General features: G+C 43.6%; 1 protein-coding gene and 1 long non-coding RNA gene across 29 annotated transcripts in view; one reads left to right on the top strand and one right to left on the bottom strand.

Moving 5' to 3' along the window:
* The first annotated feature begins 912 nt into the window (after positions 1–912).
* AFDN (afadin, adherens junction formation factor) overlaps positions 913–17,144 on the top strand; it is a 110,687-nt gene continuing 94,455 nt past the window's right edge. For 27 of the 28 annotated variants that reach the window (XR_001465955.4, XM_015284360.4, XM_040698600.2 and 24 more), the window contains exon 1: positions 913–1,101. Coding sequence is in view for 26 of the 28 variants with exons in the window: in XM_015284360.4 (XP_015139846.2) it covers positions 994–1,101 (108 nt within the window). In the remaining 2 variants the exon portion in view is untranslated. Of the gene's footprint in view, positions 1,102–1,201; positions 1,236–17,144 lie in introns of those variants that run through there. The other variant, XM_040698596.2, reaches the window with a different exon arrangement.
* LOC121110504 lies at positions 9,609–13,735 on the bottom strand. Its single transcript, XR_005859078.2, has 2 exons — positions 13,415–13,735; positions 9,609–12,759 (listed from the first exon to the last, which is right to left on the bottom strand). It is a non-coding gene; the product is annotated as an uncharacterized LOC121110504 (long non-coding RNA).

Here is a 17,144-nt window from a genome sequence, read left to right as displayed (position 1 = left end):
ACACTGCCTTCTGGAATCCCGTCCAGCAAGCGATGCCCCTGACACCTCTTGCGAGAAACCGCAAGGAAATTATCTTCCTACGAAGCACTAAAACACGCCCGATGCTTTATCTCACGCTGCGGAGATTTATGTCAGTACATTCTTTCCAGACAGCCCCTTCCCCGCAGCGCCCCGAAGGCCCCGCACGGCCGGCACCGCGCCCAGGGCAGAGCTCCGCGCTCCGCTCCGGGCCTCGTGGCGAGCCAAGGCCGCCGCTGAGCGGGCGGGAGGGCGGCTTCGCCAAACTGCTGGAAAACAGGAAAATACACCGCGCCCCGGCGGATCTTTGTTCCCGCGGGCGAGCCCGCCGGAGCCCCTCGCTGCCGCCCCGCGCGGCTCCGAGGGGCCGCGGCCTCCCCCACCGCCACCGCACCTGGCCGCGCCCCCGCTCCCGCCCCGCGCCCCGGGGCCGGCCGAGGAGGGGAAGAGAGGGGGCGCGCCGCCATCCGCCGGGCGCGGGGAGGTGACGGCCGCAGGAGCGCGCGTGCACCGCGGGAGGGCGGGCGGGAGTGCGGCCGGGCGGGGGCGCGCACGGGACGGTGTGCGAGGCGGCGAGCGAGGGGAGGGCGATAGTGGGGCGGAGAAAGGCGGCGGCGGCTTCGCTGGGCTCGGGGCAGGCAGAGGGGACAGGCGCCGCCGAGCCAGGAGACACCGCGGCGGCTGCCGACGCGGGGCATCCTTCCTCCTCCCCACCCCCCGCCCTTCCCTCTTCTTCTTTCTCTCCTCCGTCGCCGTCCGCCGGGGCCGACCGCGAGCGGAGCGGCGAGGCGATCCCGGGGCGTTTCCGCGGCTCCCGTGCCGGCCGCCACCGAGAGGAGCGCCGGCCCCTCCCCGGCGGGCCGGCCCCCCCCCCCCGCTCCGCGCCCGCTCTCCGCCCCGCGCCCGGGGCTCGGAGGAGAGGGCCCGGCCGCGGCCCCGGCTCGGCTCCCGGCGGCGGCGGCGGGCTCAGCGAGGATGTCGGGCGGCGGCAGCCGGGAGGAGGAGCGGCGCAAACTCGCCGACATCATCAACCACTGGAACGCGAACCGGCTGGACCTGTTCGAGATCAGCGCCCCCACCGAGGTGAGCGACCCCGGCGCGGCCCCGCGGCCCGGGCCGCCCGGAGGTGAGGCACCGCGCCCGGCGCAGGCCGCGGCCGCCGCTCCGCCACCGCGCGGCCGCCGGGCAGGGAGCCGGTGCGCGGCCCGTGCCCGGGGGTAGGTTGCGGCGGTGGGAGCGCGGGGGAGAGAGAGAAGGAGAGGGAGGAGGGAGGGCCGGGGCCCGGCGGTGAGCTTCGCTTTGTGCGTGCGCCTGGCAGCGCCCGGCTTTGTGCGGCACAAAGCAACCTGCCGGCCGCGGGCGGGAGCCGGGGCTGCGCCGCCGGGGCGTGACGGGCGGCGCTCGGCCGGGAGTGCGCAGCAGGAGCAGGTTCCTGGTGCCGAGTTCACACGTTGTACCGGAAAAACACAGCGGGCAGTTTCTTCCTAACGAAATGGGTGTTGCTCGCGGCTGAGAGGCTGCGTTTACTTTTCAAAAAAGAAAAAAAAAAGAGGCCACACCCTGCCCGTGCCCCTGGTCGCGCTGCCCGGGGCCGTGCCTCGTTCGGGGCCGTCCCCGCCCGCGGGCCCGGGGAGAACGAGAGGAAATTCACACTTGCTCTCGGCCTGGCCCTGGCTCGGGGAACTGCGCTGGCCCGGTCCGAGGCCGTCGTGGCTGTGCAGCCGGGCTCTGGCTGCTGGCGCGGCCGCGAGAAGTCCTGAGTGCCGTTCTCGGGTTTTCCCGCTGTGCTTTGGGTATTTTCGGTGCTGCTTGTTGCAGGCTGCCGAGCAGAGGGCTCTGTGCTATGCTGTCCACCTTGCGGTATCCATCGTAACGCTAGCCGCTCGCGTTGCATAGGTCTCACCCGTATCCCCACCGGCCGACAGTCACTTGCTTCAGAACTGGGCTGATGCTGGCGTAAAGGATCTGTCGTGACCGTGTTTGAGAACGCAGCACCCTGGGACTGCAGGGTGACTGCTGTCTCATGAGTGCATCTGTCCGCTCCCTGTGCGTTCTGACCCCAGCCCCTTTTCCGCGTGTCTGGGGGACGTTGGACTCCTACTGTGTTGCAATAACTGGTTTAACAACTCTTAGGTTTCTTGGGTCCTCCTTACGTGTTTGTCATACTGAGCTAGGCTTTGCACAAAGCTTCCTTACAGCTGCTGTAGAAAGAAACATGGATTTCACTTGCATTAGCTCCGTGCTTCTGCCGTTCTGTAGTCTCTGAACCACTGTAGGAACACGCTCAACACTGTCAGCAATGAGATTTATTCCAGTTGAACTGCTGATGGTAAAAATGCAGTGTATGGATATCTCTGAACATCTGAGCTTCTTAAAATACTGGTTCTAATGATGTTCGGTAAGACTGCAGCTGTGTCTGCAGCAAACTGATGATAGGTGAAGTGCATTTTCCTTCCAGATAATTGCAAACACAAAAGCTCACATTCTTCCTGGGGCGGTGGGTATGGCCCCAAGCTGCCAGAGTTCAAGAAGTGTTTGGGCAGTGCTCTCGGGGTTTGGATTTGGGTGGTGCTGTGTGGAGCCAGGGGTTGGTCTCAGTGATCCTTGGGGGGGTCCCTTCCAGCTTGGGATGTTCTACGGTTACCCTGAGCTGATCCAATTGTGGCAGTATTTTCAAATCCAGTGGTGATGTGATTGTTGTGAGTGCTGTTTGTCAGCACAAATGAAGGGCCTTTGCTGGACTGAGCCCCAGCAGTCCCTGATTGTTTCCACGCTGTCGGAGGGAACATCGGGAACGCTGCACTCACAGTAGAGGCTACAGCGAGTGCAGCACCTGTGAGGGTGCAGTAAGGTGGATATATGGCTTTTGCCAGGTGATTCAGATGGGATTGCTGTAAGAGACTGAGATGTGGCAGTTGGCTGGCTGCATTAGTGTTACAGTAAGCACGTGCCAGCACTGCGAGCTGTCACCCAGAGCTCCCGTTGTATGTATCGTGTTTGGGGTTTTGAGAGCTGCTACCTCGCAGTGATTCTCCAGGCATTGCTTCCATGTAAACAGTCTGCTTAAGTGACTCATCTTCTCGTCTTCTGTGTGTCCTATGTAGCAAGAGTAGGCATTTCCAGAGGAATGAAACCCTTGCTTAATAGTAGGGTTTAATTTATGTATTTGAAGAAAGGGAATTAAAAAAAAAAAGGAGAAATTAGTGGAAAATGACAAAAGCTGTGGGAGTATGGTACCTTTCACTGTCAGTACCTAAACCCTACGTGGCCCACTGATGCACCTCAGCATTAGCTTGGAAGGTCCCACTCCCTGGTGTGCAGTTTCTCCTGATCCACCGGGTCCTTAACCACTTCAGTGCAAAGTGTCCCATGTGCTTTGGCTTTGACCGTACAGAGTGGGATTTTGAAGCAAGCTTAAATGCGTGGTTATTTTTCAGGGAAGTGCCTCATGAAATGAATCAGTTTTGAGTTCCTGTTAATATTTCAGCGTCCTCAGGGATTAGGTATCCACTTATCTGTGTGCCTCTGTTGAGCGCTAGGCACAACTTGTTTCCGAAAGCACATTGCCTGTGAGATGGAGAAAAGCAGCAGCCTTGGGTAGGGCACAGCACTGAGTCCTATCCCTCATTTTCTCCTGTTATGTGATATGAGCGACTGCATCGTTCAGTGCTGCTTTTCCTTAGCGAGACAAGGAGTGGGTCAGCTTCTGTTCTCTGCCAACAGTGAAGTATTTCTCTCTGTGTATTCCATGTGAGGAAGACTGGGGACTTCTTGGCAGTAAGGATTTCCCATCTTTACCTGCTGATGCTGTCCCTGAAGTCACGGGTAGAGAGCAAAATGATAATCTCAACGCTGTGATTTTTTTACCTATTTTAACACTTGTTGTTTTGAGAAACCTGATTATAGTTTGCATTCTGTTTGCTCTGAAGAAATGGGTTAAGAGCAGTTCTGAGGCTTATAAAGAGCAAAATAAAAGTTCTGGTTTTCAAGTTTCAGCAGCTAATGCAAGTTAATCTCCAGTGCCGTCAGGAGCAGTGCTGGGTGCAGATCCTTCCTTGAGAGCTCTGCAGCACTGAGGCGAATCTGAACTTGATTCACATAAGCACCACAGTGTCTGCTTGAAGTGGTGAGACAGCTATGCGTTTTAGGACGTCCAAGAAAGATAGAGCAGGTTTTTGGGAAACGCAGGCAGAATCATGGTTTGGTTTGCAGATAAATCAACGATCAAATTGAAAATGAAACACAATGTTGATGCTTTTCTTAAAATGTTTTTCTCTTTTCTGTTCCACTTTCCTTTTCCCTGTTTCCCCGGTATTGCCAAGGTTTTGAGTGCTTTTCATATCTGGCTTACTTCTCCCCCACCCCTTTTTTCCTCTTAGTTTTTTTCTTTAGCTATGAATGAAAACCCAGTAAGAAGCCTCCAAACCTTTTATGGGAGGAAATAAATTGAGCTTTTGACTTTGCTTTGAGTCTTAGGTGATTATGGTAACCAGAGTTCTCAAATAGGAGAAACTTCGCTAATAACTTGATAACAAGGGCATTGTATTGAAGCTTCTAGATTAAAAACCAACAAACAGAAAAACAGAAATACAAGTGCCTAAGTACAAATCATCTCTTTTAGTTTTTTTTTTTTACTTTATTATGTAAAATAACTGTCTATGGAGGCTTTGAAAAAGAGCAAGGAAAGCAAAAGTGTTGTGGACTGATGCATTTGTCACTGTCAGATAAAATAAATATCAATCCTCCTGAAAGCGTTTAATGTGTGGTTTAAGGCACCGTAGGTGAACTAGGCGTTATAATTACTGTTGATCTTGATGGCAAGGTACGGTTTCATCTTTAATGTATGCTCTGATAACTGTATGTGGGAGGAATGGAAGAGCTTTGTTGTTCTGAGCAGGAGTTATGGTTAGGAATGAGAGTAGCATTTAAATCTTACCTTTTTTTTGGGGGGGGGGAACCCCACCTGTTCTAAAAAGCGGCTTTTTTGGTAATTGTCCACGGCCATGGAGGTGGATATCAGAAATATTGTTCTGTTGTAGTTTTGCTTTTTGATGGAGATAATAAAGTGCAGGACAAACTGCAGCCCTTCTGCGCAGCGTGTTTATGAGCTGGGCGGTGTGTTTGTGTCTCGTCACTTTTGATACAGACTGCCCTCATATTCTGATACTCTCGATGTATTTGGCCAAGTCAGTGTATTTTCAATAGTTTTTTTGTTGTTTTTTTTTTCTGCAGGCTTTAATTGCAGATCACCTACTTAGGGGAGGCGTTGCACAGTGCACTACGTAACAGAGCTTTAAAGTTCATTCAATTTTTGCATTTATTCTTTGGGTTCAGATCTGATTCTGCTTCATGAAGTATTGCAAATAATTATCATGGCAATGCCTGGTATACGCCGTGAGTTTGTGATCTTCCAAAGAAATTGTACAAGTTGGATATTTAAATCCAACAAAAGCAATAAGAATTAGGAATCTGGTAAGTTGTAACAGCCCTTCAGATTCCTGTCTGCGTGGTTGCTCACCCATTTGCTTTGACAAATTGCCTCTGCGACTCTGAAAAGACTCATCTTTTAAGACTGGGACTACCAATGGCTGCCTATTGCGTTATGGGCACTATTGTCCATAACTGTGGAAATCTGAAGCTAGGCAGTTGTACAGATGGTAGAAGTGCTTGTGCTTTCTTCATGCATTACATTTGTTGTTACAATATGATAATACCTAGACAGTCTGGAAAGGTATATCAGCAACCTTGAGGACTGATGCCTACACTTCTTGGTGGTTCGCTATCGCTAAACAGGCACAGTTAAAGAGGAGATTAAAACTCTGAAGCATTGGTTATAGGTTAGCAATTTCTAATTGCAACTTACTGAGTGTTGACTTCTGCATCGGAATGTCTGGAGAAAAGAAATCATGAGCAGAGGTCTTCTCATTTGCATTAAAAGGGCTATTTGGAGACCTGTTCTGCTTTAACTGAGTAGAAGTGAGTAGTCTGCTTTCACAAATGAAATAGAATTGCTGCTATCTGGAGAGTGATAACAAGTTTGAATTAAGATCTTGATCACAATCTACAGGCAACATAATAGCATGAAGATACTCCTCTCCTACGTGGAAGCTTTGTGCTATGCCTTCGGTATTCCTTAAGTTCATCCTTGACTTGATGGTTAATTAGGTTTATATGACTGAGACATACTGGCTTTGAAAGTTCCCTCCCAGTGTATGAATCTGTTGCCTGACTAAACTGCCATTGATAGGTATTATTTTTCAGTTGAAAAAAGCCTAGACCTCTGGAAATATTACAGATTTACTTGGTTAGCACAAATGTGCCCTTTCTGATTCATATATATATATATATATATATATTTCTGATATGTATATGGAACACACTTTAATGATGTTCATGGATAAACTTGCTTTGTAATTGATAAAGTCTTGCCTTTGTCCATAAGCAATGTTCACCTAAATGGGATAAGGAGAACTAAAATTTAGCTGAAAGGTGTTATTAGCTGAAATGAGTCGGTGTTTGTGATAAGGTTGTAGATCATGAGAAAGAACTCTGAATTTATCTTTGTGTCAATATTTGAAAAGCTGCTTTGTTACAAATACAGGGAAATAGGTTGTGGCTATCCATAACTGAGAGCATTATGTTAATAAATAACTTCTGGCTTTGGCCAGTGCTTCTGATGAAGGTGGAATTGAAAATCACAGTGTGAAGCGATACACTGATAAACTGCAGTTATGATAAACTTAAGTGAAGTCAAATATAGCAGATATTCCAGATAAGTAACCGGAGTGCTTGATCTCTCAGAATGTCGAACTTCACGCTAACAGGAGCCTCTTCTGAGGTATGTTTGAGTAAAGTTCTGCTTACATAATCTTGGAATTGTGGCGATTTTTGGCTAGGAAAAGATATTTTTGTGTAAAATGCCTTTGGAGTTATGCTTATCTCAGTGCCTAGAGATTTATGAGATTGTTACTTGAGTCTGTTTATTTCTGCTGTTAAGATTGTTGCACTGATTTTGGAGATATTTTCCTCTTGCTAAACAGTTCTTAAATTGGTTACTAGTATCCTGTGATATCCTAACATTTTAGGAGGATACTTTTTGGACTGGCTGCAAAATACCAACGTGGGGGTTATTTCAATAACTGATAAATAGAATCATAGAATGGCCTGGGTTGAAAAGAACCTCAAAGATCAACTATTTTCAACCCCCCTGCTGTAGGCAGACCAGGCTGCCCAGAGCCGCATCCAGCCTGGCCTTGAATGCCTTCAGGGATCGGGCATCCACAGCCTCCTTGGGCAACCTGTTCCAGTGCATCGCCACCCTCATTCTGATGATATATGTTTTTTAAGTAGTCAAGATGAAGACAAGTGAGCAACGCATCTTCTTGTTACGTGCAACTCAAGAGTTTAAAAAGAAAAAAAAAAAAGCAAAATAACCAACCAGTGTATGGTTCCATGCTCATTTTCTTTTCTCCTTCAATGTAAACTTTCCTGATTTGCATCAAGATGCTCCTTCTATTATTTGCTGAACAAACCAGTGTATAGTAATTAAAGCTGAAATTTACAATGCTGACACTAATTTTTAGTATTTTCAAATAGTTCAGTGGCCTCTGCAAAGGAGGAGTTCTTATCTTAGCCACGTTGTTCCTCATCTGTTGAGGTTTTTTGTTTGTTTGTTTTGTTTTGTTTTTGTAGGCTGCAGAGTTTTTTGTCCCTTAATCTTGAATTGTGGATAAAAAACAGTGTTTTTTTCTTTTTTTTTGTGACTGTGCCTGTCCAGAAATTCAGAAATCCAAGATGAAAACAGAATGTAATTGAGATAAAACTCTGTTAATGAAAAAATAGTTCAGATTTAGCAGAAGCACTCGAGCTGTCTTTGTGGAACACACTGTGCCTTGTGAAATTCTGTATAATGAACAAATTTCTGGGTACGTGACATAATTTTTTGCAGTGGGAGGGTAATTTTTCCATGTGAATGGTTGCCCTCAGTCATCAAATTGCAGCTGCCTTTTGTTGTTTACTAGTTTGGTTATCCAGATGTGCTAAAACATCTGCTTTGACATTGAGTCCGGTGTTATTTGCTTGTTTCAGTACACACCTGGATTGCTGACACCTCATGATGCTTGGTGATTTCTATTCTTTCTCTGTTAGGAGTATATAACTTGGTAAAACCATTCACCATAGTACTAAAGGATTATGGTTGTCTCTGTCTGTTGCTGGTTTTAGTCTCAAAGTTCTCAAATTTGAGACGTTTGATCAGTGTTGTCATGTGATATATCTTTAACTTCTACAGAACTGCTTTATTTCCTTTTGTGCTCACCTGTAAGCTAGGCCATCAGCCCAACTTCTCTTCAGATCATCACCTAGCCTAGATATTCTTTCCAGGGAACTGTACCTCCATCCCTTTCCCCTTGCAAAGATGCCATTCTGTCTAGATCCTGCTTGCTTCTTTTCTCTCCACACTGACAAGGACAGAATTCCTCACTGTTGTGGTCTGTCTGGAACAGCTTTTGTATAGATTAATGATTACTTCTCAAAATGCATTCGGAGTTGGTTCTGAGAGGCCTGGAAGAGTCCTAGGACCAGGGATGTCATCTAGAAGACCAGTGTACTATGTTAGTTGTAAATGCAAGTGTGACATTAGGAAATGTGAGTAATACTGCAATACATTTTTCTTACTGGGTTTTGAATCTCTGCGTATAAATGGAAATAATCTAGTGATGGAATATGTGATTGTCCCAGTGAAGGCTGCATGTAGTCAAAGAATCATAGAATGGCTTGGTTTGGAAAGGACCCCAAGGATCATCAAGCTCCAATCTCCCTGCCGCAGGCAGGGCCACCAACCTCCACATTTAATACTAGACCAGGCTGCCCAGGGCCCCATCCAACCTGGCCTTGAACACCTCCAGGGACGGGGTATCCACAGCTCCTCTGGGCAGCCTGTTCCAGCACCTCACCACTCTCTCTGTGAAGACCTTCCCCCTGACATCCAATCTAAACCTTCCGTCCTTGAACTTAAAACCATTCCCCCTTGTCCTACTACTGTCTACCCTTTTAAAAAGTTGATTCCCCTCGTCTTTATAATCCCCTTTTAAATACTGGAAAACTGCAATGAGGTGTCCTTGCAGCCTTCTCTTCTCCAGGCTGAACAAGCCCAGCTCCCTCAGCCTGACTTTGTAGGACAGGTGCTCCAGGCCTCTGAAACTTGCATCTTGTGTAAGTTTGCTTTCCCCTGTTCCAGTCATATATTTGAGAACAGAAATTACAGATCAACTTTGCAGGTGTTTTTTCTTGTTGTTGTTGTTTAAATTGTTCATCTTAAGAGTAGTCTTCAATAGATTTCTGATTTTACTCGTGTACTTCCAGGGTAGAAGATACACTGGGCTTCAAAAATAGTGAGGAGTTACTATAGCTATTCTTTTCGAGGACGTTAGAAAACTGTTTTGGAATGTGGTTGGGAATTGTGTGTTTGAGTGCATAATTCTTATTCACGTACTGGGTAAATTTTTTTGTAATAGATTTTGTTGAATACAGCTTTGGTTGCTATACAGTGCTGGCAGTCTCAGACAAAAATGATGATGTGCGTTAATGGCTTCAAGGTTGGATTGTTTGTTTTAATGGTTCATTGTTTTTATTGCTAATTTGATACATTGCAGTCTTTTGTAACTAGAACTGAGGAATATGGAAGGTCTTGCAACACCTTACTACCTAGTACAAGATGTACAGTTTCGTGGTGAACTCTCCAAAGACTTGCCCTCAGTGTGCTGTGTCTCAGGGCACGGCTGAATTTCTGGCCTTCTCCATGTTGAAAGCACCTCTGACAGAAGTCTGCAAGTGAAGGAATGAGTTGTTTGTTGGACAAATAAATACTGTTGCCAAAGTATGTTGCCCATAGCAGTAACTAGAAACTACAGTTTCAATGCGTGTGTTTTTCAAGCCTCCTCTGAGTTGTTTAGCAACAGCTTTCTCTTTGTCTGACTTGCCTGTCAGTCCACCTTACAGGCAGAGACACAACTTAATTGGAGTGTCATACTTTTCCATATGTAATCATTGTACCGCTCACAAAAACCAGTGGAAGATCGTACCTCCCTTCTCAATGCATATCAGTGGCTGCTGCATGGCCTACGGTTGGGCAGAAGGGTTCAGACAACAAAGAAACCCTCTCCTCCCCCAGTGCCTGCAGCAACAAAAGGTCTCCTTTTCCCTCTGCCCTCCTAGTAGTTGCTCTCCTTTGAACAATACAGTGGTTTGAAATTCTAAAAAATAATAATGAAAGAAAAAATAGGAACCTTTGACCATTTTGTTGTGATTCTCAATTTTCAATTCTCAAATGTGGTTACTTAAGGTTGTTGCATTTTTTTAATGTAATCTTGCTTTGTTGAAGTCTTTAATTAAAAACAAACAACTGTTTCCTTTTTTTTGCATTCTTTTCAATGCTCTAACAAAGCTGTTTTCTATTTTGTAAGAGTTACCGGAATTCTTTTGATAAAGTCTCAAGAAATACTGAAATTTAGTCTAATATTAAAGAGTGTTTTTGTTGTTACCATAGTGCAACAAGGGCTCTTCCAATAAATTCAGCGGCAGTGCCCATCAGAAACTGTTCTGAAGCAGATAGGAACTGATGTGTAGGCAGTCTGTAGTTTTTATTAAAGTTGGAGAGTACAGTGGGATCTGTGATGGCTTTAGTGTTCACATTTTGTAGTGTTCAGAATTCTAGTAGAACTTCGTGCCTACTTCTTGATTGCTTTTGTTTGCATGCTTTGCATTCTCACCTGCATTAAGGTTAAGTGTCAGCTCAGAGAATCAGTGCAGCAAACGTATGAGGTTAGCCAAACTTGAAAACTTTGGCTGCCTCCTCAAAGAAATACTCCTTCATTGTGAGTGATGACTGTCAGGTGGAAGCACAAAAGTTGGACAGCATTACACCAGCATGGAACAGTTGAGTGCTGAAGTATTGTACAAACATTCTGATAATGGAGGCTGAGGTAATTACCTACTAAAACTCAGCACTTAGCTGAACTCCTGTGTTCCAGTGTTTGTCTCCAGCTGTTTGAGCATCCTCGTGTGCAAGGCTACTTGTAGATATCTGCTTATGTTGCTATGAATGCGCACTGATCAGCTCTCAGTGCCCAGTTGCTTTAGAACCCCTCTCTTCCATGCCACCCTCCTCAAAAATCCCACAGCCCTAACCCAGACACCACAGTCTTCGGCTTAGGGTGAGAAATACCAATTCCAGCAGCCCTCAGATATGTGCCTCCTGCAGTGTAGGAGCCTTGCCAGGAGTGTGACCTAGGATTGTGCAGCTGTGGCATGGGTGAGCTGCACCTCCAGCACATGCTGACTGTACTTTGGAGTCTGGAATGGCTGGGCTGATGCAACCGGGCCTCGCACAGCCATTTGATCCCAATGCTGCTGGTGACACCGTGACAAAACATTTTCTTCTAGTGGAGTGGAGGAAGGGGTGCTTTTTTTCTTGCTTGTACTTTGATTCAAAAACCATAGACATGTCTTCCTGTGTTTCAGAGAGTTCCTCCTCCTAATATACTTAGAAACCAGCATGTGTTCTTTGTCCTGAGTACCTGCTGGGCTGTGACAGAATTAGTTTTTGGGATTAACCTCAGGTTACTGACGTGTCCATCTTCTGCAGCTGTTAGAAAAGATGAATAGTTTCTTATGTACATACGTATCGTGTCCACAGCCCCTTCCTCACCCACCTCGTACTTTGTGAGGCACAGAAAGAAGGAAGCTGGTAGCACTGACCTTCTTCTTACCATTGCTGCTATCCGATTGCCATCATGCGGGTTGTTTTCTGCGGCTTACAACTGTCTGTTCTTCCAGGTTGTGTTGGTGATGGTGAAAGGCAGAGGTGTTCCTTTTTTGCTGCCATCCAGCAGTGGCTTTGAACTGATTCTTACTGCTTTTATAACAGTCAGAGTTACTGTATAGTAGCAGTTGATGTTTGCTGTGGCCCTCAGAAACTTTGGCGAGACCTTTCTCTTCCTTATCATCCGCCTCTAATATCCAGCTGGTCTTACATGATGGCATTTTAATTTGTGCTTAATTTGTTTCAAAAGTTTCTTTTTGTATTTACCTATGTGAGATCTGACTGAAATAAAAAATAAAAATAAAAAAAAGCCAAAACAGTTTGCATCCTGCTGAAACTTAGCCCTTTTGTTGGGAAAAAAATGCATATTTGGTATATACAACTGGAGGGTTTTTTTGTTTGTTTGTTTTGCTATTACTGAGCTTCCCTATTCATGCAGCACAAAATAGCACACTGTGGTCTTCTTTTTTCCACATGTTGACCAATGACTTAAAATATTGCTGGCTGTTTTGCTTAGAACCCTTTTGAAAGATGTTAGTAAGCAAGATGAGATTATTTACATCATGCTTGACTTCTGTCTGTGCGTAGTTGTGGTCTCGTAATCAGCTGTGTGTTCATTTAAAAGTCATCCAGTATTCTCACTTTGTTTTAATGGCTACAGGACAGTGGGATGGGAAAACAGCAATGTATATATGTGACGTAACATGTTGAAAATGGTGTAGTAAATTTGGTACAGAAATAGAATCCAGATTTTATGCATGTATGCAGTTGCTACTCACTAGGTCATGCTAATTTTAAGTTTCACCCTAAAAGATATGGCCAAAAAAGTTAGCATCATCGTTTGCCCCACCACATTCCAGTTTGATGTTATGTTGACTTGTACGGTATAGTTGAGCATGATCCTCTTCTCTGTTTGATACCTGCATACAGTGCAAAGTAGCTTTGACCGTCTTCATAGGAAACATGAATCATCTCAATCTTTGTTTTTATGTATTTGTTTCTTAAGTACTTAAATATCAAATTTCCACAAGGCTGTCTTATTTTGTTAAATAAGTGACTGTTAATTTTTGAACTTGACAGGTAATTTATTTTCTCCAGATATGTAACTTTCTGGTATTCAAATTGATAGAAAGCCTATGTTCATTGTGCCTATCGTGTTCTTAAAGAGATACCAAATCCAGAAGGGATTCAAAATCCCTGAATGCTTTGTAATTGAAAAGCAAACCAATAAGGCAAAAAAAAAAGCCTGACCACCACACACCTTGCTGAACTAGTTACTCTAAGTACCGAATGTAAAGAAAACATGCTTCTCCATGTGCATAATAGTTAAAGAAAACAGCTTATATATTCTTAGTTAACACCATACGAAAAATCATATGCATTTTGAATTTAATTTTTGCTTCTGTACTGTACAGTATTAGTGCAAAATACAATATTTGTGCAACTCAGCCTGAAAAGGTTTACAGCATACAGAAGCGAGGAAAGAAAAGAGTAGCTGTCACACTGGAGGTGATTATTTATTCCTGATTAAATAACCCAAAAAGAGGTTGGAGATGCCTCCCGTTTCATAAATACCTGTCCTCTTCTGTGTGCTGCAGTCGTTGCTTCTTGGCAGATTCTTTTTTACAGGTCAGCTTTTCATATTCTCGTGACACACTCCGTCACTAATGAGAGGATAGACCTGTCTTTTGCACAGCTTTACGGCTGTATTAATTCTGATTTGCTGCTGGGATTCTTTGGGTAATATCATCAGTTAAATCCTAAATTGTTTCATGGTGAGTCAGAAGATACTTGAAATCTTACAAGGTAGTATCGTCTACATTAACTGTGTTTTATTATCCGAGTAAGCTGAAGCAAGTTACTGAATGCTTTTGTAATCTGAGCCTGTTTAAACTCGAAGTACTCCTGTGCGCAGTTAATCATCTGCATTAATGTTTGTATTGTAACTTGTCCTTGGTTCATGTGCCACGAAATGACAGCCCTTTGATAAGAATAAAATTAAGGTTATTTAATAGAAATGTACTTTAGAGCAAGAAAATGCTTGGAAGTGAGCAATCATTCATTCTGTACTTTGCAGCGCAGGTGGAAGTTTCTTAGATGGAGTTAACTTCTTGTAGGAGCGCAAGTCATCTAACTGGCTGCAAAAATACCATACCATGATTTTTTTTCTGTGTATTTGAGACAGGTTATAGAGAACTTAAACTGTGCACATGACAAAACAAAATTGAATACAATTTGTTGGAAGATATATATTTTATTTTCAAACTTTTATTCTAGAACTGAAGTGTATTCTAGAGCATTTGAATTCTTTAATTAGTCTTTATATATATAATGTATATGTTTTTGCTTTGTTTTCATAGAGAGAAATGATTTGATCTGGATCTCTATTGTCAAAATCTGTTTTTTGAGATCACTTTGTTCTTGAAGCAACCATGAAAATGTGCCTTGCTTTGTCACATAAGCCTTACTGGTGATGTAGGATGGGCCCTCCATGATGTAGGTAGAAGCTGTGTGTCTGAGCTCAATATTTCTTGATCACAGCTTAAACAAAAAATAGATGCTGGTATTACTATTTCTGACTGATGTTGTAAATTAATCTGACTTTTCACTATGGCCCAATCCAAATGGTAGAACTTGCACAATTGACAACTGTGCCTTTATAGGGGAATTTAACTTGTTCTGCTGTTCAAGAGAGTATATGGGGGGAAGCAAACCGAAATATATCTTGACTCTTTGATATGAATCTGAAAGGTATGAATCAAAAAGACAAAGCAGCTGCTTTCTTTTCTTGACATCAAAAACAATCCAAGCTAGTCTTCCTAGTTTTTCAGTAATCTGTTAGGGTAATTACTTCACATCAAGAAAAACTTTCATTTTTACATTAAAAAACACTTCCAAAGAAACTGACACAAGTTTCTTTATTCCTCTGGTTAGCCGCCTGCCTTCTGTGTTGGGAGTTTTCATACTTGTGACGACCAAGACTGCATTTTTGTATTACTTGTGTACACTAGCTAACTTTCAAACATCTAGTGATTACACAGTGACAACCACTAAGTGTCAGAGTTGCTCTTAAAAGACAACAAGGTGATCCCAATGTGAGAAGTAGTGTTAGTGACGTAATTTACCCTTGTCCTCTGTACGTGAGCTGTCTTGTTGATTGCTCTGGTATCCACCTAGCTGTTTGGAAACAATTCATTACTGGCAGGTGGAGAAATACTGTACAAGTTTTACAATGAATTACTTTTGGTCTAGTTCTAAGTGCAAGGATGAGTATTTACTAGAGAACTTTTTATCATGAAGTTGTTTACAGTGACTAGAAATCTTCATTCTTAGTGTAGTTGTTTTCTGCAACCAGTGCTGTGATGGATTCACATGGTGCAGAGCCTAGACCTGCATCTTTTGAACGCTATCTACATTGCCATACAGTTGTAATCTTACAGTGGCATGTAGGAAAAAAGAGCGTGACACTTCTGATTGTTACACACAACTTATTAGCTACTTACTGGTGTGCCAGCTAACTTCGCTTTGAGGAAGGGAGATGAATATAATTTAAGGAGAAATATAAAGCTGGATTGGGTACCTAGTATTTTGAGATCAGTACGGTCAACCACAATTGTACTGTGTATTTTTCTGCAGAGAGTAAGGCTACTATCTTCTTCCTAATTATTTTTGTCTTTCTTCAATGCTTTCTTTTTTAAGAGTATGCACTAGGGAGGCTACTCCTCTAGTCTTGGGAATTTGTTCTGTTGGTTTTTTTTTTGTTTCACTTTGCTTTTTTGTTTGTGGGAACCTTGAAATAAAGATGCTTCTTTTAGTACTCGAAGTTCAGATACGTTTTGGGCCTTTTTCCCTCCTCCCATCCCCTATGTGTACTCAAGTAGATGACTGAGAAATCTGCAACTGGACTGTTGGCATAAGCAGATTTGTTTCTTCTCATTGTGTCTTTTGACTTGCTCTGCTCCACCTTTTTGTTCCCACTTTCTTTCTTAGTTTTTCTTGTGAAGATCTGTTGCTTTCTGTGATGATGCGCAGAAGTTGTATGACTGTGTTTAGCATGTGATTTTTTTTATCATTCTTTTTTTTTAATTTTTCATGTATCACTGGTAGTCCATTTATGCTATAGTAACTAGAGGGAAGAAGCAGACTGGTAGTAATGGTGGTAAATCACTTTCTCAGATGCACTTGGATGTCTGTCTGGAATTCTCTGGTAAACAACCATCAGGGTAACATATACAATGTAAGGAAATCTCACCACTTTGAGGATGTGGAGCAGAATTCTTTTTCATTTGTTTTCTGAGCACCTCTGCTTCTGAGTCTTTGCATTCAGTTTCTGGGTGTGTCTTGTTCTAATTTTTCATTGTTTTTTGGTTGTATAATCTTTCTTGAAGAATGAACCAGTGTTAAAAGAATCATCCTGACATCCTCTGACAAGCTACTTACAATATAAATATATGGCTTTATATTCTTAAAGGAAAAATGAATTAGAGGGTAGTCTTAGTATGTTGGACTAGTGAATAGAGTAAGGATGCTTATTTTAGTCTTATCGTGCAATAATTCTCATGATTATCTTTGAGAAATGTTTTCAGGCTTATATTTTCCTTTATCTGTATTAAAAATGAAATGATTACACAATTCATTAACTATAAATATGTTCTGCAAAATAAAACTGATCAGATTTTAGTAAACAGTCAACCAGTGAAACAGGTTGCACAGAGAGGTTGCATAGCTTTTGTCATGGAGGTTTTTGAAACCAGAATGAATAAAGCTGCAAACAACCTGATCTGACCTCAGAGGTGACCCTTCTTGCGCCAGGAGATTAATTGGAAACCTCCCAAGGTCCTTTCCTCCACTGGAATTATCCTGTGATCTTAGATACATGTCTGCCCATTCCAATTCACTTCCATCTGGGGGGGACTGCATTGCATTAGTTAGATAAATGACTTGAGATGTGCAATAGAACCACTTATCTAGGTTTTAGTGGCTCTATCTGTTGGACTCATACCAGAAGAGAAATTGAAAAACATTATGCTGCTACTTAAACTACTGTATTTAGCTTTTTTCATCTCTTTTTGTTTTATAGCCCTTCCTGGGACTTATGTGTTGGCACATCTTAGTATCAGCGCTATCCAACTGGTCTTGTCCTATATTATTTTGTGCTTTTAGCTCAGCTTGCAAAACAAACGATACCTGCCTGACTGGTGCAATGATCACTGTTTTCTGTAAAATTGTAGCTTTGGAAGATCAATTAACCTGTCCTCAGTGGATGTTTAAATGAAATCATAAAACATTTGGTTTGTAAGATAAC

The sequence above is a fragment of the Gallus gallus genome, chromosome 3 (genome assembly GCF_016699485.2).
Source record: "Gallus gallus isolate bGalGal1 chromosome 3, bGalGal1.mat.broiler.GRCg7b, whole genome shotgun sequence".
NCBI lineage: Eukaryota > Metazoa > Chordata > Aves > Galliformes > Phasianidae > Gallus > Gallus gallus.
Note: the sequence above shows the minus strand (reverse complement) of the source record. Positions and strands in the feature narration are given on the sequence as shown.